Below are 26,160 nucleotides of genomic sequence, written 5' to 3' on the forward strand. Positions count from 1 at the left end.
CTGAGAAAGGTATTTTTCAAATAATAAAGTGATGCTTTTAAAATCACACCCTCTGGGTGGCTCTTGCCAGCTATTTCAAATTCTTCAATCCGTATTTGGTGAGTTGAACTTTATTGTAGTTAAACAATTTCTATACCTTTTTTTTTTAAAATCCAGAAATACTATCACTAACATTTCTGCCTCGAAAAAGAATGCAGAACTTCAGAGTTTATGCTGGGGATAGGTTGTAGATAGGTTGTATCAAGAAAGGTGGGATAGAGACAGATTGAAGTCCCCCTGACTTACCTCTCATCACCTCAGAGACAGGACGAAAAGGCTTAACATCCAGTCAGAGTTTCTTTGTGTGGTTTAGTAAATCATCCTTATTCTTAAGTTTGAGCAGTGATCTTGTAATGGTAAATGGTAAATGGCCTGCATTTGTATAGCGCTTTTCTAGTCCATAGGACCCCAAAGCACTTTACACTACATTCAGTCATTCACACACACATTCACACACTGGCGATGGCAAGCTACATTGTAGCCACAGCTGCCCTGGGGCGCACTGACAGAGGCGAGGCTGCCGGACACAGGTGCCACCGGGCCCTCTGACCACCACCAGTAGGCAAACATGGGGTTAGTATCTTGCCCAAGGATATTTGGCATGCAGCCAGGATGCAGCCTGGGATCGAACCACCGACCTTCTGATTAGTGGCTAACCTGCTCTGCCACCTGAGCTACAGCCACGTGATCAAGCTTCGACCTTGGCAAGTATTTTAAAGTTGAACAAATATAACAAATAAGCCAATACAACCTATGAAATGATTCCAAGACAGGTCTAACTGAGAGGCTGTGTAGAAACAGCCTTAGGAGGTAGGTGTGTGTGTGTGTGTGTGTGTGTGTGTGTGTGTGTGTGTGTGTGTGTGTGTGTGTGTGTGTTTTGCAGGATGGGGAGGAGCCACCAAAGAATGTCTGATTTTTATAATGTATAATTTAATAAAAATAAGTTCTATTAAGAAAAAGTGAGTATTCCTCTATATTTGAATTGTGTTAAAATGGATGTACATATGAGAATGTATTAATGACAAATCTACCTGAAGTAGAATTACCTGAAACAAATGAAACATTAAGATATTGTATCCATAGCTGACTGAAGGTTCAAATGCTGTGTAATTATTAAAAGTATATTAAGTATTACATGGAAAAGAAAAAATGCAATGAAGTGATTTCAATGACTTGTGATTGCTATTATTATTTGATTCTGCTTTTGCTTTGCTCCTGCTAAATTGTTTCAATTTGATATCCTGTAATTAAAGTCATTTTTAATCGTTTGTGAAACAGTAAAGGTATATTTCTGAGTATTAATCCTTTTGGTATAAATAGGTCTTACAGGTTACTCTAGCCCTTTGAAAGTAACAGAACTTTGAGGTCTACTGTCCAGGCCCCAAAATTTAACCCAGTGCACCAATTTAGAGGGTATCTGCCATAACAGGTATCACTGGTAAGATACCGGGCCTGCAAGGCTATTCAGACACTCGTTTATGCTTTTCATCATCTCATTAATTTCCGAAGTATCAAGAAGAATTGCTATACTAAACAAAGCAAACGTCCACTCACTGGAAAATAAACGGAACCATCTCAGACAGGATGTAACATCAACATGAGAGGTGAAAGACAGTTGTTTACTCGTGCTTACTGAGACCTGGCTTAGCAGGGCTAACCATATGCTTATTTAGATAAGCATGAAATAAAGAAACATAAAAACATGAAGATATGATAATAATTTGTACTCCATGTAGTGGTCCAGACTTGGTATTGGTCCCACCAGATTGACAGTTGTATTTGACTTGTTATTACCGGCTAATTCCATGATGTCTTTCTACCTCTGTAAACTTAAAGTTGTTGTTTCTACTTTTCATTATTTACTGTTATAAATGATTTCATTTTCAATGAGTTTAACTTAGGCTCAGTTTGACTATTTGAGGATTTCAGATTCTTTAAAAACCTCCCCCTTAAAACCATGCTAGCATAGCAGCCAATATAAAAGGTCCGAATTTATCCTAAGGGTGGAATTAAAGGAAAGGTTATATGTTGACTGTACCCAGTAAGTAAGTGCAAGCCTGTATAGATACACAAAAACATAATTTAAAAAGCATCAAGAACTTATGATTTTTTGTTAAGTGTTTATACCTGTGCTGCTATAGAAGGCCAAGCGAGATGTGGTATGAAACTTCTGAATAAGAAACTGTGATAAGGAGATACGATCATCAATGCTGAGGGACTCATCTCCGCTCTTCCAGTACAGCATCAAGTCTTCATCTGTGTAAGCATCTGTAAAACACCATGCAATAATAAGCTTAGACTTGGCCAGTAGAACTTTTAACCATTTCTTTACATTAAGAAAAAAAAAGAAAAACAAAACAAAACAGAGGAGCAACCTAAATCAAAAGTAAAGAAACTGAAACTTAAAACTGTCAGAAGAATATATATTAGTATGTACATAACATGAAAAAACTACTCATACCACATATGAGTAGTACCAACCATTTGATTAGTAGATGATCTGCTCTATAGCCTGAGCTATAGCAACCTTAGTAAGGGATTGTATTTATTGTATTATTAAGGCAGTGCTGGACAGGATTTATAAATATTATGCCAAGCACTGTCTCTTCAGCAAATGTAAAATGTACCACTGAAAAAAGAGCCTTTTTGAAGTGGTACTCAAGAAATTTACTACACAATGCAACTGTCTTCTGTTGCAATTCCTTAACTGTCTTTTGTTGAGATTTTGAAGCTTCGCATAGTTCACAGATAAATTTAAAACATGAGAGGATGTAATGTATAGAGACACTAGTGTGTGCTGGCTTTCCTGGCAGCCTTTTTGATGCCTTTAAAAATAAAGGAATGAACAGGCTGAAGGTGCAGTGTACCTGGGTACTAAGGTGCCCAGGTACACAGGTAGCTCTATTTCTGGATAGTAAGAAGAGTATTGCAGAAATAACAGGGAAAATTATGTTTTTTATGCACAGAGCCACAGTTACTTGAACCCTTGGATCCTACAATCAAGACATCCACTGGATGGCATTTACTTGGCCTAGTTTGATTGCACTTTCAGGGATTTCTGACAACATTTTTTTGTATTAAATATAATTAATTTGCTGTTGCTGAAGTTATATAATGAGAAATGGCAGTTTGTGGGATTTTTCCTGTTTTCATTGTCCTGTTTGTGGTAATGCAAATCTACTACTGGTCCTGGTCCTGTCCTGTCACCATCCTCAATCTGGGGCCTAGTAGACGGAGGAGACATCTGGAAAAAAAAGCAGGGTAAGAGGAGTGGCCTGCGCTTCTTCATTAATGCCCATTCACTCGCCAAAGAAACAGACTCAAACAGACTCAAACAGACTCAGCCAATAGCTTCGGTCGAGGATGCAGGATTGACAGCTGCGTGGTGATTGGCGGAAAACAACACCGACTGGCAGTGGAGCTAGAGGGGTGTTTATTGTTGGCCACAGAGGTCCCTAACCCTAACCAGCATCCAGACTGATGGTGAAACAACTAGTAACTTAGTGTTCCAACTTTCAGAAGAAGGAACTGGTTTCACAGATAGAGATCGACGAGGTGCAACACAAATGATATGGCAAGGGGGAGCCAGGTGGGAGATATCATCACCCCCACCCAAGATTGGGCACCAAGTATGAAGTAGTGACCTGAAAGATAGGATCATGGCAAAGCTGGAAAGCTGGACCGTACGAAGCCGGTTACCAAGATTGCATGAAGTACCCTCTGAAGATCTACTAGAAGATGTGAATGCAGCACTATGTACAATCCCTACTGCAACCATCATCGAGACTAATCAGCTGATCTACACAACAGCAGCATTAATCAGTGAGATGCTTGGCTATAAGATGAAAAGCCAGAAGGAACAGTACCCTACATTGAGAAGGAGATTAGAAGCCAAGATCAAGTTAGCACAGAGGGAAGTTGGCCAACTATCGGCGTTACAGAAAGGTGTGATGAAGAAGGTGCCGAAGAAGTACAGCAAGCAGTCCATACCTGAGGCCTTGGAAACTGCCAAGCAAAGACTCACAGCCTTGGCCAACTACTTGAAGAGGTATACCAGAGAAATAGAGGGCAGGAGAACAAACCAGCTGTACTCCACCAAACCATCCAAGGTGTACTCTCAATGGCAGGGGAAGAATATGAGAACAGCACCACCAAGGCTGGAGACAGAGTAATACTGGAACAGCATAAGTCAGAGGGATGCAACCTACAATGGCAATGCTCAGTGGCTAGTGGATCTAAGAGCAGACCACCGCAAACTCCCTGAACAGGGTCCAGTAAGCATTACAGTGGCAAACATCTAGCTGCTGGACAGCAACAGGCCATGACATGATTCATGCCTACTGGCTGAAGAAGCTGATTGCACTCCATGAGCATCTGGCAGCAAAAATGAACAGGCTCCTAAGGGATGAAACACAGAGAATGGCCCGACAGTCCTGATCCCCAATACCAGAGGCGTAAAACACCAGCTCCTGGTATATGGAGCAGTCACCTGAGACTGCAAGACTAGGCTGGCCAACCTGTGCACTGCCTGGATTGACTACAAGGCCTATGACTTGATGCCCCACACATGGATCCTGGAATGCCTAGAACTATACAAGATTAACAGGATCCTAAGAGTCTTCATCAGGAACTCAGTGGGGATGTGGTGAACAGCACTAGAAGCCAACTTCAAACCAATAGCCGAAGTCACCATCAAGTGCGGGATCTACCAAGGAGTTGCCCATTCCCCACTGCTGTTCTTCACAGGTCTGAACCCGACTACAAAATAGAGCAGTTGTCAGCCACCTCCTCTACATCGATGAAATCAAGCTGTATGCCAGGAGTGAACGAGACATCGATTCACTGATCCACACCACGAAGATATACAGCAACGATATCAGAATGTCAGTTGGACGGTAGTCAGAACTGAAGGATCGCACTACCGGGAGACAACATTGCAGACATTGAGGACAGCTACAAGTATTTGGAAATCCCACAAGCAAATGGAATCAGGAAGAGGCCACTTGGAAAGCTGCAACCACCAAGTACCTGCAGTACAAAAGGTCAGGCAAGTCCTGAAGAGTCAGCGGAATGGTAGGATCAAGATCCGGGGTGTCAACACCTTGTAGGTGTTGACAGGAGATAGAAATCAAGAACAAGGAAGACAAGGAAGCTCTTGACCATGTATGGAAGGTTTAACCTCAAATCCAGCACCCTGAGACTGTACGGTAAATGGAAGGAAGGAGGCTGGAGACTAATGAAACTTAGTCTCCAGTAAGTTCAATAAGGAAAATCTATGGTCTCACATCTGTCTGCTCCCAGGTGTTGCCGGCCAAATCCAAGCTTTATCACTCCCCCTTTTCCATACTTTTAAGCTGTTTGTGTGATCACTGGTCTAGTCAAATCATTTTCTCCAGGCCAATTAGCATTCATGTCACTTACTTTAAATTTCACTGCGCATCTATCATTCTATCAAGAATGACAAAGAAGTCGAATCAGTACTTCAACTTTTACTGGAGTATTTGTAAAAACTAGCATCTGTACTTCTACTTAAGTACACAATGTCTTTACTTTTGCCACCTCTGCTGATGGATCGTGAATGGATGGTCTGTCAGTTTTATACAATCTGTGGTTTACTTTTTGTCTTTACTTTTACCACCTCTGATTAGGACATGATCAGATAAAAGAGGGTTTTCCAGGAATCCTGTTAAATGTTTCTATGCCATATGTCAGAGCAGGATCTATTCATATGGCCTGTGTGGTGCGGTTCTGGTGCCCTCCCTGCCCACTGTCCTCTCCCTTCACCTGGCTCTCTGGGTTTGGGTGGGTGCCTCTTGCTCCTGGGATTGGTAGGCGTCTGGGAGTTTGGGGTTCAGCCCTTTTCAGGCTGGTTGTTTTGCACCTCTTGGGGTGGGCCGTGATGCCTGGGTTGTGTTGTCCAGTGCCCCACTTGGGCTTCGGATTTGTTCGCAGTCCCCCGGCTTCTGTGGTGTTCTGGGACCTTCTCTCTGGGTGCCATTACTATGTCCAGGGACTGGGATATGCTGGATGACTTACACTAGATCTCCATGGTGGCTCTGGAAACTGGTGCAGACTTTCATGCATGTTTGTCACACAGCATGTTGTTGAGTTGTTTGTACAGCATAAGTTACCACACTACCTGGTGTTTATCTAAGCTAGCGTACACAATGTTTTTAGGGGTGTGCTTATCTTATGTAGATTACGGGTATAACCTCACAAACCTTACACACACACACACACACACACACACACACACACACACACACACACACACACACACACACACACACACACAAAGAGGTTAGAGGAAAAAAATGATGCAGGAGTAATGGTGTTTCAAAATAATACAGACTGTCAGATGCCTCAACCTGTAGTTGATGGTAAATATGACATGTGTGCCTAGTAGCACAGCTCACCCTTTAATTCTCTTCTGAGAAAAATGTATGCTATGACTTTTAAGAATATTGCCTGAGGGAGGTGTGAATAATATAAATTGAAACAAATTAAATTACCAACACAATACCGTGTGGAACTCCAAAATGAACCTTACTGTATGAGGAAGATTTCTCCATTTAGCTGAACAAATTGGAGCATACTGGAATAATATCATTCAAACTACTGTAGCGCAATACCTTTAATACCTCCAGCATGTTCTAGTTGCATTTTTGTCCCACCGAGCACAGTATCTCAAAGCAACACAGGTCAGCTAATCACAGTCTGTTCATAAATCAAATTCTATTAGAACTCATAATACAAATTATTGACTTATTTTTAAGTGATTATTTTCCCCACACGGCACCACTGCAACTGATCTTACACCAAATCCTACTTTCCTTCCCTATGGCCTCAGTTCTGGTAACCTAGGAATGACTGTTCTCTGTAATTATCTGCCAAATGACAGTTCAGTGTACCAAGCCTTCTTGTAATTTCAGGGTGTGGTGCTCCATTGTTCTACTGGGAAATGTCAGTGCTCACGTCAGCAATGACAGTGCAACCTTGGGGGGTGTGATTGGCACTGTTCTGGTCCAATCTGAACCAGAGAGGTGTGTTGTTGTTGGAATTCTTTGACAGCCACAGTTTGTCCACATTCAAGCATAAGAGTGTCTGTAAGTGCACTCGGCACCATAATGGCATAGGCCAGTCTTTCTCAAATGGTGGTATGCGTACCACTAGTGGTACTTGGGCTCTCTCTGGTGGTACGCGGGAAATCTCCATTTTTTTTACGATTAAATAGTAAAAAGAAAAGGTCACAGCCAGACTACAGAGTGCTGGCAGGCTCGTTTCCCTGGGCCTTAAAACTGCAAAGGTGCCATGGTGCTGTCACGCTGACGGTAAAAACACTGCCCTTTTCCGCGGTGCCGCGATCCCAGCCACCATCAATGAGTCGGAGGCTCCCGGGAGAATCGGTAGGGGTGCGGGAGATACCGTCAGTGAGTCAGGATGCGATCCACTTCTTCTGCGAGAGGGCGTTAATCCTTCGCACCCAGCTGGCGAGGCCACCTCGCACCAGCAACTATCGGAGAAAGACGTGAGTGAACAGGAATCCGCCGTCATCTACTCCTAGCAAGGACAGCGTGCTCTCCATGAGCTCGAGAGTGGCACCATCACCCAGGCCCGAGAGAGAGAGGAGTTTCACGGCCTGCTCTATGTGAGAAAGGGAGTAGCACCGCAGTAGCGATGTACTGAGCGCGGTGTATTTTCCTTGGCTGGAGAGATCCCAGAGGAGGGTCATCACATGGCGGGTGGACAGCGGATCCAGCAAGGCCACCACATTTTGTGTCGTTGGCTGAAACACCACGACGAGCAAACTGAGCAAACTGAGTTTCGACGTACACAAACTATGAAGGAGGGTCGTGAAGCCAAAAATCCGGCAGCTTAACCGCCACAGCAAAAATTAAAATGTACAGCTCTGCTATCACTTCCAACATAAATGAAGACAGAAAACTAAACAGCAAAAGCGTTTGCAGGGTTACTGAAGTTGGGCTAGCCGGTATATAATGATGTGCGTGGTGGCTAGCTACACAGCTATAGTTAGCATAACATAAACACAGTGAAGCTGGAGGATGAACGCTAACCTTTTTCCACTCGATAAAAGTTAACTTGAAGGTTCCCGATGGTTAGGGACAAATGCAATCGCATGTCGGGATGATTTAAATGGACCAAACTTCAGTCAGGAGAACAACTGAGATAATCCATCCACAATACAAGGTTAGTCATTAATATACTGCTGCATGGGCTGGGCTGTAGTTACATTGTAAGGTTTTACAATGAATAGAGCTTTAAAATGAATAGTGATGATTAAAACCAAGAGAGGATGACAGTGATCACCAACTTTTTTTAGGGGCTTGTTCTAAATAATTAGAACAAAATTCAAAACATTAAAACATGTTAAAAACACAACAGCCTTAATAAATGTAGAATAGTTTGGACATGGAAGCAGGGTTCATATGTCATCACTTAAAGATTGCATATCCCACCTGCTGTGAATGTTTTAATGCAGTACAGTTGCTATTATTATCACTTTTCACATCCTGTTTATGACAGTTAAAATGAATAACATTCATATAAGAAATAAAATTGCCTTGGGTAAACAGTATGTGGTGTTAAATAGGCCTATACTACTGTACTTTAATGTCGGTCATAAGGGTGGTACTTTAAGAGCCATATATTTTATGAGGTGGTACTCATTGTGAAAAGTTTGAGAACCACTGGCATAGGTCGTTATGGAGAATCTTTCCATTAGTCTAACTTTATATCCAGGAGAACCAATGTTCCACATCCTGGTTGTGGAGCACTGAATCAGCTGTTTATCCACTTGTGGTTGTGTGCAGGTGTATAGGATGTCTTGATGCATGCTCAATCATCCAAGTAAGTAAATCCCAAAAAGTTGATTCTGTTCATCTGGACGTAGCGTTTTCAGTGGGAGAAACGTTTCGTCACTCCTCCAAGTGACTTCTTCAGTCTCAGCTGACTGCAGGTTTCCCCAATCTTATAAACAGTACATTTGCATAATGACTGAAACCAGCCCACTGAAGGAACAATGTGAATGGTACTCATGGCCAATGATCAATGGGCTTTGATCAGTGGTTTTTGATCAATGTTCATGACAATTTGCATGTTAATGATCAAGGACCTGACCTCACAGCTCAATTGTTAGCATAAAGTCAGTAACATTTTTTTAAACGGCAACTTCAAATGTAGCATTTCTATGAGGTCAACAAATATACATACATACAAACTGTTTGTGTGCAGTTTGTTGCACACTGAGTCTGCTAGCTTCTTAATGGTCCAAGGAGAGAAAAGAGTACGAGCGAGTACGAGCTAATCCATACATAGAAAAATGAGGCTGACAGGACAGGAGAGGAAGAAGAGAGGTGATATTTAAAGGTAAGGACTGCACAGTAGGAATTTGATAAGCTGAAAAAATAAAGGAAGCATATGATGTGAAGTTATGTCTTTTGATATTTTTGATATACTGAAAAGTCTTGCTAAACAAATTGAGGTGTTTAACGATTTTGTGTTATTTAAAAGGTTGCAAAAACACTCTGAAGTTTAATTTGCCATATTGGAATGGATTTAAAGTGAAGAAAATTGTGTTAGACTGGTGCACAGTGGCTATGGGTTGCATAATGGGGAGCAGACATTAATTTGAATTTAAGTATATGATGCTTAGATGAATTCAGTGAATGTGGTTCACCAACTTTATGTAGTTTTGCTACATAAAGTTGGTATTAGCATGGCAGCTGATCACAGCCTGTACACCAAGAAAAGTTTTGATTCTTTTCCTCAGACTGAGGTAACAGAAAATAGACCTACTTTTAAAAATTCACCCTTTTTTTTACTCCTCTTGCTTGCTGAGTATATTACATTACATTAATATAGCACGAGGTTCAGTTGGCTTTACATAAAAAACAGCTGGGGCAAATGTTTTCAAAAAGATCTACTTTTACTTTCTTCTGAGCACATTTCAGAGTCTGTTTCTTTGCTTTTTACTTTTGACTTTTACTTGAGTAAAGAATTTGAATCAGTACTTCAACTTTTACTGGAGTACTTTGTAACCCTGTCTGCACTTTTGCCACCTCTGCTGATGCATCAAGATGATGGTCTGTCAGTTTTATACTGGTTTAACTGCAATTCTCCTAACATGTATGGAGAAAAGTTCAAATATAGAGGAACTGTTACAAAAAACAAAACAAAGAAATAGCAGAGTACATGGTAGACAATACAATTTAAAAAGAAGATAATATATTGATATTTACTAATAATAATGAAATACTTGATATGTGCACCATTTTATCATCAGATGAAATTTACTTACAACTCTCCAGCTCCAGTGAACAGGTTTGAGAATCCAGAGGAAAGCGACTGAAGTCCATGTTACAGGCTGCTGTTACTGTTACTCTGTGAGCAAACAATGCACCAATAGAGGGACACAGTGAGAGTAGTGCACACTGTAAATTCACATGTGACAAAATGAAGAATATCAATTTATCAGAAGACAAGTGGAAAAGACCCTCACAGTGACACGGTCAGAACCAGGATTAGAGTTTGGTTGTCATCACAGCATATTTCATATTTCTGTGGAATGAATTATAATACAGATATAATTTGTGCCCCTTCATGTACCACATCATTAGCTGGGTTGGACCTCTTCAGAAATATCTTAATTCTATGTTGCATAAATTCTACAAGGTGCTGGAAACATTGCAGACTTTTGGTCCACATATTGACATGATTACATTTGTCAGCTATATATCCATGATATCCATTCCATCACATGCTCTATTGAATTGAGATGAGGTGACTATGGAGGCCATTTTAGTACAGTGAACTCATCGTCATGTTCAAGAAACCAGTTTGAGATTATCTGGGCTTTGTGACATGATGTGTTACCTGCTGGAAGCAGCCATTAGAAGATGAGCATAGTATAATTGTAATGAGATGAATATGATCAGCAGCAATACTCAGGCAGGCTGTGAAATTTAAATGCTGCTCAATTGATACTAAGTGCCCCAGAGAGCATCATGAAAATATCCCCCACACATTACACCACTGCTGGCAGCTTCTATTGCTGATATAATGCTGGGTAGATTCATGTTGTTTATGCCAAATTCTACAGTGCAAATGTAACAAGAGAAATCAAGACTCATCAGACCGAGAAATGTTTTTGTAGCCTCTGTTTCCTGTTCTTAGTTTACAAGTCCGGCACTTGAAGACACCAGTGCGATATTCTGCCGATATAGCTAATCTGCTTTAAGGTACAATGTGGAGTGTTCAGAGATGCTCTGCTGCATACCTTGGTTTTAAAAAGTGGCAACAAGAGTTACTGTTGCCTTTCTATTAGTTTAAAACTGCCAAGGGGATCATTGGAACCAAACTCCTGAATTTTGACACTGTGTATGCTAGCCGTTTACAGAAGCGAGCTAGCTGCATCATCAAGAACCCAACCCATCCAGGTCACAGACTTTTTGTACCCCTCCCATCGGGGAAGATATATGAGGCAATCAGAACCCACACAAACAGACTAAAGAACAGCTTTTTCCCCAGAGCTGGAGCCTGTGTCACCCCTCCCCCAACACACAATAGCTAACTCTCTCTCTTTTACCCCATATCATGTCTGCTGCTAATGTAAAAAGTCATTTACTGGGCGTTAATGTTTAATGTTTGCACTAAATTACCACACTGTAAATACTGTTATACGTATTATTTTAGACACTTTATGGGACATTCATGTTTGCACTCAACTACCACATTGTAAATACTGTTATATTATCTTATACTGTTTGTTATATTGTAAATACTATTATATTTTCTTTGTTATTTACTGTGCTAAGTGCCTTCCTTTTACTTTATATCTTATACTTTTACTATGGTTATTTATTACTATGCTGCTTCTTGTTTTATTGCTGCTGGCCTCTGTGAGCTACCAAACAAATTTTGTTGTATAACTACAATGACAATAAAGTTCTTCTTATCTTCTTATTGTGTCTTATCTTATCTTATCTTATCTTATCTTATCTTATCTTATCTTATCTTATCTTATCTTCTTAAAGCAGTTTAGCCATTCTTTTCTGATCTCTGGCATCAATAAGCCAGCCATAAGTCACCAACTCCCACACCACGTGGGAAACCTCACTGTGTCATGAACATATATTAGAATATTAGTAAATGCATCATGTTGGACCATGTGACTGAATGATATTTGCATTAATGATTTGCCAAACGAATTGGCCAGTCAGTGTATGTGTATTATTCAGTTACAATTGATGTTACAGACCAGCAGGAAATTTAAAATTTAGGAATCACAAGTCACAGTGCTATGGTACATCTCAGTTAACACAGGGTGTATCTTTTAATGACAGAGTATAGAACACATAGAATATGATTTGTTACTATGATTATAACACAACTGCCAATTGTTTCTCATTTTCAGTCTTGTTTTTAATCTCTCTGAGTGTATATATTGTTTTATATTGTCTCCTTTGGGGAGGTTGTTTGCCAACCTCAGTTTGCTTTATTTGAAGTTTGCTTTTTCATGTTTCTCCACTAAGTTTTTTTGTTGTTGTTGTAGTGCATTCTGTTGAATTTTTCCTGCGATTACTAGATTTTTTTCTTTCTTTTGCACCCAAAAAGTCTACTGCATGTGGACCAATAATCATGTGATGCTGATGACAAACAACTCCAGAGGCTGAAGAAGTCACTTGGATGAGTGACGAAACGTTTCTCCCTCTGAAAACGCTACACCCACTTGAACAGAATCAACTTTTGGGGATTCATTTACCTGGATGATTGAGCATGCATCAAGAGACTTTGTGATACAATTACAGCAGCCTTTATTAGTTGCACTGTGACTTGTTTTAGTATATAATATGAATCAGTAATATAAGGAAATATATTTACTTATAAAGCAAATATCCCTTTCGATTGTTGGAAGCAGGGTGGATTAACATGAGCCCCCCTCTGCTCACTACTTTTCAGGCCTGTTTCACCTTGAGGAAGATGGATCTGATTGGCCTTGTCAGCTAATCCAACTAATCCACTGCCACTCCCTTGTGCCCAGATACACTTTCCTCCAACCTATCCCAATGGCAATGTTCCCTCTAAGCCAGGGGTGTCAAACTCAAATACACAGTGGGCCAAAATTCAAAACTGGAACAAAGTCGCGGGCTAACATTAATATTTATTGAAAAAAAAATCTTCCTCTAGATATAAGAATGAATCTTTTCTTATGGACTCAAACAAGTTTTGCTGAAAAATTGAATATGGAACAAGCAAAGCTTAATACTAAATAATATATATATTAGCTGTATAATACCAGTAGGCCAGCTCTAATAGTAATTTGGTATGGCTTTGCGGGCCAAATGTAATTAGGCTGCGGGCCAAATTTGGCCCACGGGCCAGAGTTTGACTCCTATGCTTTAAGCTGTGCGCTTGCGCACATGTAAAACCAGAGTTATGATAAAAATATATGCAATGTTTGGTTTTCTTCCTGAATACTATCGTTGTTTATATTTACTGCGGGAAGAAACGGTAAAAACGGCGTTTTATAAGGAAAACGCTCGAAAGCACTCTCCGCCTGTGAGCAAAACCAAAACCAAAAAACCCCCACCCTTTCCTATTGGTCGAAAAATGTACCATGTCGACCAATCAAAAAATGATATGGCAACTAGGGCTGCCACGATTAGTCGACTAGTCACAATTACGTCGACTATCAAAATCGTCGACGACTGAGTTAATCGTTTGAAGCTTTGTAAGATCACAACAGACGCAGGAATAAGTAGCAGGATTTAAGAGTGTAATAACGGACTGAAACAGAAGATGGCAGCACTGCATGTACAAGGATACCAGCTTCCGTTAAACCCCAGAAGAAGAAGAAGTAGCTCTGTCCCAGAATTCATAGCGCGGCCCTGCTCAGTTTCCAACAATGGCGGCGGCTAGTTAGTTATAATATTACTCTTATTATTCTTTCTGGGTCACAAAATAAACATTTAACATATGTTCAGGCGAGAATGTAGCTGTGTAAACCTCAAATATCTGCTCAGTTTATCAAGACACCGCATATTTTCAAAAGCGCTCCGACGTTTTCGGAGACGTCTGTTACCCACTAGCTCGATAGCTAGCCGGGGGCTAGGCTAACTAGAGCCGTGAGAACATCGGACTCCCGGCAAATCATTTTCAAACCCACCGCCGTCTTTCGCTACTCAGTTAAACATGATATATAAGTCACTTAGATAACTTAAAAATGTTATTTTTTTGGCTTTTTTTAGTATTTTATTTGTTCCTGAGTAAATCGGTTTGGCTGAGATTAAAGTTATAGTTTTTACACAGCTGAATAAACGTCAAGCAGACAGCTGATTATCAGAAGTGTGAGATGCTCAAGAATTTACTCTGGTGTCCCGTTATAGTTTAGATATCAAGGAGTTTATTAAACTTCACCGAAACAATCTGCAAATTTCATTAAAATTTAATAAAGTACCATCTTGTCTTTATTTTTAGTTAGCACACACTTAAAGCTGTAAGCTAAGGATAGTTATATAAGACAGATGCATGCTGGTTCAATAAGTTGTAAATTTTACGTCCAATGGATGCATGACCTGATTAGTCGACTAATCGCAAAATTAATCGGTGACTAGTCGACTATCAAAATAATCGTTTGTGGCAGCCCTAATGGCAACATGGCATTTAGTTGTTTAGGAAGGGGAGAAGTTTTAGGAGTGACGGCGGTGTTTTGAGATGTGAGAGATTTGCAACGTTTAGCACAAATCTTGTGTAGTTAGTGTGTAGTGTAGTCAGTAGTTTTGTTGTGTGTGTCAGAACCATGAGGCGACACTGAGTGCTACAGGTGTTACAGCAGTGATACATCTCCTGTTGTCAGGCCTGCAGGTCTCAGGCTGTTGTTCTCCTTTATCTCATAGTGGACAGAAATTAGTTTTTAGAGTGGCACAAATAATTTGTGTGGCATCAAATTTGATGCAAAACACCTGATTGTTCTGTAAATAGTTTGAAATGTTTATTTAAAAAAACGCCTTGGCTGCATTTTTAGGTAAACAGCTGCAAAAAACTTTGTTGTTTGCAAAACTCAGTTACTTTTTTGAAGAAGTAACTATATAATTAAATTGCCCAACATTGGTCATTATATAGGCCCTGCGACAGACTGGCAACCTGTCCAGGGTGTACCCCGCCTCTCGCCCTATGACAGCTGGGATAGGCTCCAGCGCCCCCCGCGACCCTGTAAAGGATAAGCGGGAGTGAATGGATGGATGGATGGATGGTCATTATATACTGTATTTTGCAGACAGAGAGTTACAGGACTCTCTCCCAGACCACAGGCTCATACTCATAATACAAGTCAGAGCTTTAAAAAAATAAAATAAAAATGCATATATATATTTATATTTTCATTATAAGTGGGCTAAAGCAGTTAATTAAAAGTAGTCTAACATAAATGTAAATGCTGTAATTTGATTATTTTAATAAACCATGTAACTTGGATGGATTCGATGCTGGCGTGACCACAGTGGTCCAAGGGACCGCTCCGGGAATTTGTGTGTTCGCTCAGACACATGAAAAATTAGAGGGAACATTGCCCTATGGGCTCAGCTGCTGACTTTGAAATTCCTCCCGGCGGTGCCCCTGCCAGGCAAACAGTGAAACATGGTGGCATATGGCACAGTGGCCCGGACCCCTTAGCCCTCTGTTGTAAAAACCCTTATCACATCACATGGCCCTTCCAGCCAAGCTGGTGCTAACCAGCCCAAGATCCATATCGAATAAAACTTTCATTCTAAATGACTTTATGTCCAGCTCCAATTTGGATTTCCTGTTTGTGGTAATGAAGTGCATGAAGTGTTTTACCATGCCATTATATGATGCAACTGGGACTATTTAAAAGCCACTTTGTGAATCGCTACCATATCATGGTCAACGGGTTTGTGTGTCCCAGGAGCCAAGCCCAGGGAGGGTGGCAAGGGCAAGTGGGCCTTAGTCCATGGGGCCTGGCTCGGCAGTCTGAAAAGGGGACATGGGACCACCCTCCTATAGGCCCACCACCCACAGGAGGAGCCATAGGATTTGGGTGCAATGTGTGCTGGGCACTGGCCAGGGGCAGATACCCTGGCTGACTGATCCCCCAGCTATTGAAATTAGCAACTGGGACATGGCATATCACCTCTCTGGAACCAAACTCCTGGAGAGGGGCTTGACTGTCTCAATCTGGAGTTACCCTTGGTGAGAGGCAGCGGGCTGGGGTGGGTATCCTACACCCAACATACAGGCTTGCTGCCTGTATGTTGGGGTTTTTTCCCAGTGGACGAGAGGGTTTGTTGTCGGGTTGGTTGAGGAATGGGTCCTGACTGTTGTCTGCATTTATGTGCTGAAAGATGGTTAAGAGTACCCGGCCTGTGCTTAAGGGTGCTCCACCTGGGGACTCTGTTGTCCTACTGGGAGACTTCAACACTCATGTGGGCAACGACAGTAAGACCTGGAGGGGCATGAACGGCCAACCAGATCTGAACCCAAGTCGTGTTCTGTTATTGGATTTCTGTGCTTCTGTGTTTGTCCATAATGAACACCATGTTAGAACATAAGGGTGTCCATAAGTGCACATGGCACCAGGACACTTTAGGCCGCAGGTCAATGATCAATTTTGTAATCGTATCACCAGATCTGCAGCCATATGTTCTGGACAGTCGGGTGAAGAGAGTTGCTGAGCTGTCAACTGATCACCATTTAAGTGGATAAGGTGGCGGTGGAAGATACTGGGTAGACCTGGTGCGCCTAAAAATATAGTGAGGGTGTGCTGGGAATGCCTCACATGTTTTTTGGGTGGCTGCAGCTCAGGAGGTAGAGCAGGTCACCTACTGATTGGAAGGTTGGTGGTTCAATTCCTGGCTCCTCCAGTCTGCATGTCAAGTATCCTTGGGCAACATACTAACCCCAAGTTGCTCTACGATGCATCCATCGGAGTGTGAATGTGGTTAGACAGCACTAAGTTTAGAGAAAGTGTGTGGGTGTGACTGTGGCATGTTGTATGTAAGAATCAGTCCATTTACCATTTACCATGTCCAGCCAATCTCAACTGCACTGAGTTGCGGTCGCAAGGTGATTGGGGCCTGTCATGGTGGTAACTCCCAACCAGATAGTGGGAACCACAGGTGAAGGGAACCGTAGAAGGAGTCCTATCAGGCTTGGTTAGCCTGTGGGACTTGGGAGGCAGCCGATACGTACCAACAGGCTAAGCGGGACGCGGCTCGGACAGTGGCTGAAGCAAAACTTGAGTGTGGGGGAAGTATGGAGAGACCATGGAAAAACACCTTTGCACTGCCTTGAAGTGATTCTGGCAAACCATCAGGCGACTCAGAAGAGGAAAGCGGTGATGTACCTGCACTGTATATATTGCGGGTGGAATGCTGCTGACTTTGACTGAGGACATTGTTAGGTGGTGGAAGGAATACTTCAAGGACCTCCTTAATCCCTCTGACATGTCTTCCCTAGAGGAAGCAGAATCTGGGGAAGAGGGGGGACGACTTGCCTATCTCTGGGGATGAGGTCAATGAGGCAGTTAAACAACTCCTTGGTGGCAGGGCCCCAAGAGTGGACGAGGTTTGTCCTGAGTTCCTGAAGGCTGTGGATGTTGTAGGGCTGTCTTGGTTGGCACGCCTCTACAATGTTGCGTGGAGATTAGGGTCGGTACCTCTGGATTGGCAGTCTGATGGTTCCCATCTTCAAGAAAGGGGACCGGATGGTGTGCTCCACTATAGGGGGATCACACTCCTCAACCTCCCCCGTAAAGTCTATGCCAGGGTGCTGGAAAGGAGAGTCCGTCCGTTAGTCGAAACTCGGATACAGGAGGAACAATCCAGGTTTTGCCACGGGCGTGGAACACTGGACGAGCTCTTTGCCCTCTCGAGGATAATCGAGGGGGCATGAGAGTTTGCCCAAACAGTCCATATGTGTTTTGTAAACTTGGAGAAGGCATTTGACCATGTTCCTCTGTGTGTCCTTTGGGGATGCTTCAGGAGTATGGGGTTTCTAGCCCAAGACCTTGATCCAGATAGCTGGCCCCACACCCACTCATTTCCAGTGGGTGTTGGACAGAATTTTTATGGACAGAATTTCTAGGCATAGCCAAGTGACGGAAAGCTTCCACTTGGGTGGTCTCAGAATCTCATCTCTGCTTTTTGCAGATGATGTGGTTCTGTTGGCTTCATCAGGTGATGGCCTCCAACTGGCACTGGAGTGGTTTGTCATGGTGAAGTGTAAAAGTGAAGCTTTTAATTTAGTGGTTGGTCTACCTACCTACCCTCACAAGCTTTGGGTAGTGACTGAAAGAATGGAATTGTGAATACAAGCATTGCAGTTTCAGAGCAGTTTCTCTGAAGGGTGGCTCTCCCTTAGAGATAGGTTAAGAGGTTTGGCCATCTAGGAGGGGCTCAGAATAGAGCTGCTGCACCTCTACATTAAAAGGAGCCAGTTGAGGTGGTTCGGGCATCTGACCAGGATGCCTCCTGGGTGCCTCCTGGGTGAGGTGTTTCAGCATGTCCTACCTGGAGGAGGTCCCGGGGCAGATCCAGGACACACTGGAGAGATTATGTCTCTCAGCTGACATGGGAGCACCTTACTGTTTCCCCAGAAAAGCTAGAGGAGGTGGCAGGGGAGAAGGAGGTCTAGACTCCACTCCTTAGGCTGCTGCCTCTGCGACCCAAGCCCCAGATAAGCGGAAGAAGATGGATGGATGGATTTAAAGGAAATCCGCTGAATCCTCGAAACCTTAAAAGTGAGTAGTGTGGAATCAGATATGGTCTGAAAATCTCATGCTTAGAAATCCTGGTTTACTTTATAACTTCTGTCTGATGAAGTAGCTTTTGGAGGTACATTATGAGTTGAAAGCAAAGTGACCATGATTAAAAACTGACTAAAAAGCAAATTATATAATTTTTATGCAATTTTTGTGAAATTATGGTGAAACCTGGCCGGCCATCCAGGACATGTTCCCTGTTTAAATGCCCACCTAAGATTTTAATTAGGGCTGAACGATATATCGCATTTGCGATAATATCGCGACATGATCAAGTGCAATTTTCTAACCGCAAAGGCTGCGATTATACTCTGGACATGTCCAAATTCATGGGCTGCATCCTCCTGAGGCCGCATTTGTAGACCGATTACGTCACAGCGACGCGCCGAAGGCTGTCCAAATTACTACCATATCCCAGAATTCATAGCGCGGCCCAGCCAAACTCCAGTTTCCAGCAATGGCGGCCGCTACTAAGTTTTAAAATTACTCATACTAATCTTTCTGGGTCACAAAATAAACTTTTAACATATTTTCAGGCGAGAAAGTAGTTGTGTAAACATCAAATATCTGCTCGGTTTATCAAGATATCCCATATTTGCAAAAGTGCTTCGACGTTTTCAGAGGCGTCTGCTACCCACCAGCTCGACAGCTAGCCGGGAGCTCGAGGGTTACTGATGCGGCCGAGAACGGCACAACTCCCGGCACATCATTTTCAGATCACCGCGGAGTTTCGCTGCTCGGGTTAAACGTAGTCACTTAGACAACCTAAAAATGTTATTGTTGGGCTTTTTTCAGTGTTTTGTTTGTTCGTGAGTAAATCGGTTTGGCTGAGATTAAAGTTATTAGATTAGATAAAATAAAACTTTATTAATCCCCCGGGTGGGTTCCTCCTTGGTTTTCACACAGCTGACTAAACGTCAAACAGAAAACTTATTAAACAGAAGTATGAGACAGTCGAGAATTTACACCAGTGTCTGGTTATATTTTAGATAGCAAGAAGCAGACGGCCGAGTTTATTAAACTCCACCGAGACAGCGGTGACGCTAATCAGAAGGCTAGACCGTCCAATTTCACGCCTTTAAACTTTAAAGGCGTGTTTGTGTGTGTGTTTATACAATTGCTATTATGTTTGCACTTTATGTGTAATGTTACTGACTGCAGAGATCAGTAAGATGTGTGTATTTTTTATTTATTAGTTTTATTTATTTAATATTATTTTTTAATTGAATGACTGTCTAGTAGTTCACAGATGTTGAAAAACTGAGTGTGGTAAAGCCACTGATTTTTTTTATGTATATTTCTGCAATCTGCACATTGTACTGACTTTCATTTTAATGTTTACACCAGGGTTCCTTGTCAGCACTTTATGCTCAGATGTTTGTAAGCTAAAAATAAACTATTGTGTATGTTCAAATATACTGTTGTGATTGAAGAAGTTAAATAAAAATGTCAGTCATCAATTCATGCATCACCTCATGTCATCATAACAGAGGTCTGTCTTCCAGGAAAGAACAGTTTAAAATTAATGTAATATAGTATTGGCCATACTATATGATGTATTGCTTGTCTTTGTTTAATAATACAGAAGACAAAGACCTTAAAAAATAATCGCATATCGCATCGCAATCGCAATATTGGGGCAAAAAATCGCAATTAGATTATTTTCCATAATCGTTCAGCCCTAATTTTAATTAACCTGAGGCATAATTACTCCACCAATGAGATCTATTGATGTTTGAAAGGAAAATTGCAAAAGCTTCCAGATCGCTTTTCAAGAAACTTGGAGAGGAATAATTTGAATAATTCAATTAAAAAATACAATTGGAGGCTGATTCAAATATTGATCTGTCAATAAATCAGATGCAGAGATTCTACAGACCTCAGGCTGTAAAGCACATGTCCATCAGGAAAGACCCGGAGCATGATATTGTCAGTAGTCGTATCGTGGATAAAGGATCTCTTAGAGTGGACAAAGAAGACATCAGGGACCCAAATCTTCTTCACCAAACGGCCATCAAACGTCATACTCTTGTTGGTGCTGCTGGTGAAGGACAGACGGTCATCCTTCCAGTAATGTCTCAGATACAAGGTCATGGTGAAGTCCTGGTGGAGTTAAAGAGTGTAATTAAAAGACTGTAAATGTGGAGATTATGTAGTGACTGAGTGAACGAAACACAAACATTTACCAAATTCTAATGTACCAATTGCACTCATCAAGCCATGCCAATTTTCTCATTAAATAATCAAATTGAGAAAGCTACAGGCATTCCAATCCCTCTGTTGCTTTTGTGTTAAAAATATCATTGGCACCAAAGGAAAAAAAGAAAAAATATATTTCCAAGTTTTATGGTAAGATGTATATCTCAGGCATACTAATAGAGAAACAACAACACTAACAAACAGTAACAAAGTGATTGACTCAATTTCTTTAATATCCTCTTATACATGAACCCACAAGGTATTTATCATACCAAAGCAAAAGTTTAAAGTGTAAGGGAGTAACCAACACTGGTTTTAAAGTAGATCTCGGAAAACTCTATATTCTAATGGTTGTTCAATGATACACCCCTCTGCAACCCATATCTATCTTGATTTTCTATTGTTTTTTATGTTGGCAGAAATCAATTTTACAGCAATTTTATTGTTTTAAAAGTATTAATTTCTGATCCTAACACAATACACCTACATTGTACTTGCTGACCTCATATTAAATTTGTATGTAGACTATGTTTCATTTCTGTTTTCATATTTAATGTTTTCTTTCAAACCATATATGTTATGTTTATGTTTGGTTTTAGCTTATGTTCAAGTTTTCTCCTTGGGATGAACCAGTTTTTGTCTGATGGTGTGGCTAGGTCTGAAGTGTACTGGGATGTCGTGCTTGGAGAACATTCTCCTGATTTTCATGGATAGATCTTTTACATAAGGGATAACATGGTTGTTTCTCTCTTTTCATAAGTTGTTTCACATGTTTTCTTTCACCCAACCTCAGCTCACCACCTTGGTAACAGGGCTGCCTCTTTGCTCTTTGTGGTGTGTAGCCAGCTTACCATATCAACTTCAGAGATGCTGTCCAAGCTCTCCACCTGAACATCCACTCCAACAGGGATTGCAGGACCTGCCAAACAAAATTCCATCATGACCAAATACTGTAGTAGACTATATAGCCTAAAAACACACACATCAGTAGGGATGGACATTAATAATGATTGATAACAACTGATTGCATTGTCAATATCACTTATTGATTCATTTCCTTACGGATTCTCCATGGCTCAGCTTTGAGCATCACCACCATTGCTAAACAACATAGACCTTGCATCTGTTCAAATTAATTGCATGTTGTGTGGTCAAATGTTTGGGCATGTTGAAGGCATTTGCCTTTTTTGTTGTGATCAGTGTTGGGGTCATTATTCAAAAAAGTAATTATTACACATTTTAAACAAGAGGAGTCATTACATCTACGCCTGTCCTATTTGGTCAAAAGGTTACGCCCACCTGTAAAGGAACAAGTACTGGTGGGCAAAATCTCTGGCTCTCTCAGTCCTCTGCACCTCATGATTCATGGGAAGACCCACTCTGTCCAAGCGCTTATTGATTTGGGTGTAGAGCAGTGTTTCATTGATAACTCCCTGGCACAAAAATGTATTATTTCCAAACTCAGCCTCGTGCCATCCAGGTCACAGTTTGAAATGGTCAACACTTGCTCGATGTCACTCTTAGAACCAAACCCAAACCCTGTCCCTTTCTAGTAATCACACAGAGCGTTTGTATGGCATTATTTTTGTGCCTCTATTCTGAGCGCACGTAAATAATTTTTGCAAGAACAAATGTTGCATTTTGAGGAGAAAATTATTTTGAGTGAAAAAAAGCTTAATTTGAGCGAAATGTAGATAAATCCAGTGGAGTGGTTTGGTTTTAAATATATTAAAACCAACGATGGTCTTAAAAAAATGATATATTTTACAATAAAATAAAAGAACATGCTAACCGAAAATGGTTTTAGCTAAACTTTGGACAGTGTTTCCGGAATGCAGTCAATAGCGAGCCAATTGGAGACCACAACAACCAATCAGAATTTTTGCATCCAAGTCTGTGAGTGGTTGGTTTTGTGGCACATTTATAACGGAGTACAGAAAGAGTTGAGCGTGCAGGGAGCAGAGATGTTGAGAGCTGGAGCGACACTCTGAGAGCAGGTCCACAGATGTCTGTCAGCACACAGAGCAGAGATCTGAGCAAGAGCAAATGCCAACAACTGAGGGAGAGGGCTGTAATTGTGCATGTATATGGATAGTAGCAAACACTGAAACACATTTCTTGCACGCAGCAATGAATTTTCTTCACACAAAATATTCTCCTTAAAATGCAATATTTTTACTTGCAAAAATTATTTACGTGCGCTCAGAATAGAGGCACAAAAATAACGCCATAGTTTTGGGCCATCCTTAGCTACAACTACACATCCCCTGTATCGATTGGAGAAAGGATTGCATCTCCTGTTGAAGTAATGACTTCCACATGAACCATCTAAAATCTGTTACTCTGTCCATTCCATTAGCACTCTAACTCCATCACTGCCTCTCCTGATCTGGCAGAGGTGTCCAGGAATCATCTGGCTCTGTCTCTTCCCCCTCACGTATGATTGGAGGAGGATTCTCACTTTCCTGCAACCTCTCCTCCAATCTCTTTTGGTGACCCACACTAATTAGGGATGCTAGAGAGTATGTTTCAGTCTATTTAACCTGTGTGAAGAATAAGTCTGCTAGTTCCCCTCCTGTAGGCCTGCTCAAACCCCTTCCCACTCCAGGGTGTCCCTGGTCTCACACCTTTCCTTAACTTTGTGACTGGTCTGCCTCCCTCAGGTTGAAACACGGTAATCCTCACAATAGACGATGGAATATGCCCACAATTGCCCGACTACCTTGCCCCCCATCCTGTTCCCCTTCGAGGTCTCCCTGGGCTACTACCCACCACTCTTTCCAGTAATAGAAGGTCAGCACACAGTCCCGACAGCACAGCTGCCACTAAATCAAGATACTAGCCCCCCTTCGAAATCGAGGCAATGATTAATCCTGTCTCTGCTCACCCGAAGTTACCCTGCAATATGCACGTACACAAGGTTTTCCATGTCTCCCAGCTCAAATCATACCTCTTTAGACATCTGTCCCCACCAGTGTTGGGGAGTAACGGAATACATGTACCACCGTTACGTATTTAAAATACAAAATATGAGTAACTGTATTCCGTTACAGTTACCGTTTAAAAAGGTGGTGTTTAGAATACAGTTACTTTGTTGAAATAAATGGATTACACTGCGGTACTTTCCTGTTTCATATTGTCACGGGTCAGGACTGTTTGGTTTTGTTTGACAGCTACGTTCTGTTGTTCCAGGCGGCAGTGTTACGGTTGCCATGGTTACAGGGTGACGCTCTCGCTCTGCGTGTTTCCTGGGTGAGAGAGCGCCTTTTTGTTGTTGTTGTTGTGCTAAGCTAACAGGCAGAATGCTACAGCTCTAAAGAATGTAGCCTGATGGGCAGTGTAGTCCGTGCTGCAGGGAGAATGGACTGCCATACCCGTTATGTGTCTGTGAGCGAGGAGGGAGAAAAAGGGGAGTGGAAAGGTACGAGTTGTCATCAAGCAAAAACGGGAGCTGGAAGCATGTAAATATAATAATAACCACTGCAGCCAAGAAGAGTGCCTGATGAGCCCAGTTGTAAGTAAGCTATTAAGACTCGACTGTACACCGTGTTCCTGTTCTCCTCCGAAAACAATAAGTTCTGTTGGAGCAGCCTTTCAACGCCTCTCTCTGTCTCTCGCAAGCAGAGTTGACCCCCCCAACAAAGTAAAGCTATTTTTCAGCTACGAGCCCGACACGGAACCGTATTAGTCAGAGGTCCCTTTACTACGGGTTCGGAGCCGCAGACCTTCAGTAACAGTAATAAATCACACAGCAATAGTACATTCACGTAGTTGTAAAATGCATGATAATATGTTAAGTAATCCAAAGTATTCAGAACACGTTACTCTCATTGAGTAACGTAACGGAATACGTTACAGAATACATTTTAGGGCATGTATTCTGTAATGGAATACATTTTAAAAGTAACCTTCCCAACACTGGTCCCCACATATTACTTTTCTTAAAAAATAATGCATTATGTTACTCAAAGGAGAAAGTAGTTCATTATATTACTCATTACATTACTTTCATTTTCCTGTAAAACAGCTGAAAAGCATTGTCTCATAACTACCATTTAACAATAGATGGTAAATGGCCTGTATTTGTATAGCACTTTTCCTGCTATCTGCTGGTCCGGATGTCTGTACTATTGAGCCTCTGCACAAGCTCTGTCTGCAGCGCTTCACCACCAGCATAGACTCCAAAGACCCTCTGGTAATATCTGATAGTTAGGCTATATTCTGACCATGACCTCTCTTAGAAGATGGACATTCTAAAAGCCAGAGAGTGTCTGCAAGACCTCAGGTAGTATAGAGGTCTATATAAAAACAGCCCTCGGCGCCTTTGCTGTTAACCTTAGTAAACACTTTCCTGTTGACTTTGTGAGCTCAGTCACTAATTTCAAGTTTTACTGAATACACCGTGAAGTTAATTCGGGTCTGTTTCAGACTCGGAGAGTAGCATAAAGTAGGGTTTGCTTATTTACTAACAACTTGTGACAGAGAAATCATTATGAACTGAGCATGCAGCATTCTGCAGTTTCAGTCATTTCAACCTTGTGTTTTGACAATCAGTGCTTTTTGTTTGTTTTCTTTAAAAGGAACAATGTATACAGTGTGGCAATGACCATCTTTCATATACAGTTTGTGCCTCAAAGTGTTTTTCCGCCACATATTTCTGTTGCCATTAACTAGACCAGTGGTAAATGGTAAATGGCCTGTATTTATATAGCGCTTTACCAGTCCCTAAGGACCCCAAAGCGCTTTACACATCCAGTCATCCACCCATTCACACACACATTCACACACTGGTGATGGCAGCTACATTGTAGCCACAGCCACCCTGGGGCGCACTGACAGAGGCGAGATAGAAACCAAGGCTACAGTCCTACAAACTAACAAAAATCCTTATCCTAATGAGGAAACATACATGATCTTTCTCTTAGTGCTTTGGTATGAACACAAAACTGACAACAAAAAGCAAAGATGACAACCAGCACAAAGACACTTCAAAGTGATCGCCACAGTGATTCTACTGTAGAAACATGAGCAGGTAGAAACAGAAGCTGCATGGGGAGTAAGTGAACTAGGGCTGCAGCTATTAATTATTTAAGTAATCAAATAATTTATTGATTATCCCATATATT

The 26,160-nt window shown here is 41.6% G+C and overlaps 1 protein-coding gene across 1 annotated transcript in view; it reads right to left on the reverse strand.

Annotated features, from left to right (window-relative positions):
• The window catches only part of gabrr2a (gamma-aminobutyric acid type A receptor subunit rho2a), an 82,261-nt gene that overhangs the window by 16,273 nt on the left and 39,828 nt on the right, over positions 1-26,160 (reverse strand). The window contains exons 3-6 of the mRNA XM_086273709.1: positions 21,886-21,953; positions 20,715-20,938; positions 10,358-10,440; positions 2,167-2,307 (exon numbers count right to left, since the gene is read on the reverse strand). Coding sequence (XP_086129835.1) covers positions 2,167-2,307; positions 10,358-10,440; positions 20,715-20,938; positions 21,886-21,953 — 516 coding nt within the window. The remainder of the gene's footprint in view (positions 1-2,166; positions 2,308-10,357; positions 10,441-20,714; positions 20,939-21,885; positions 21,954-26,160) is intronic.

The sequence above is a fragment of the Aulonocara sp. 'chitande type north' Nkhata Bay genome, linkage group LG19 (assembly GCF_057382095.1).
Source record: "Aulonocara sp. 'chitande type north' Nkhata Bay isolate Kocher_YH1m ecotype deep benthic linkage group LG19, A_spYH_male_GT1.1, whole genome shotgun sequence".
NCBI lineage: Eukaryota > Metazoa > Chordata > Actinopteri > Cichliformes > Cichlidae > Aulonocara > Aulonocara sp. 'chitande type north' Nkhata Bay.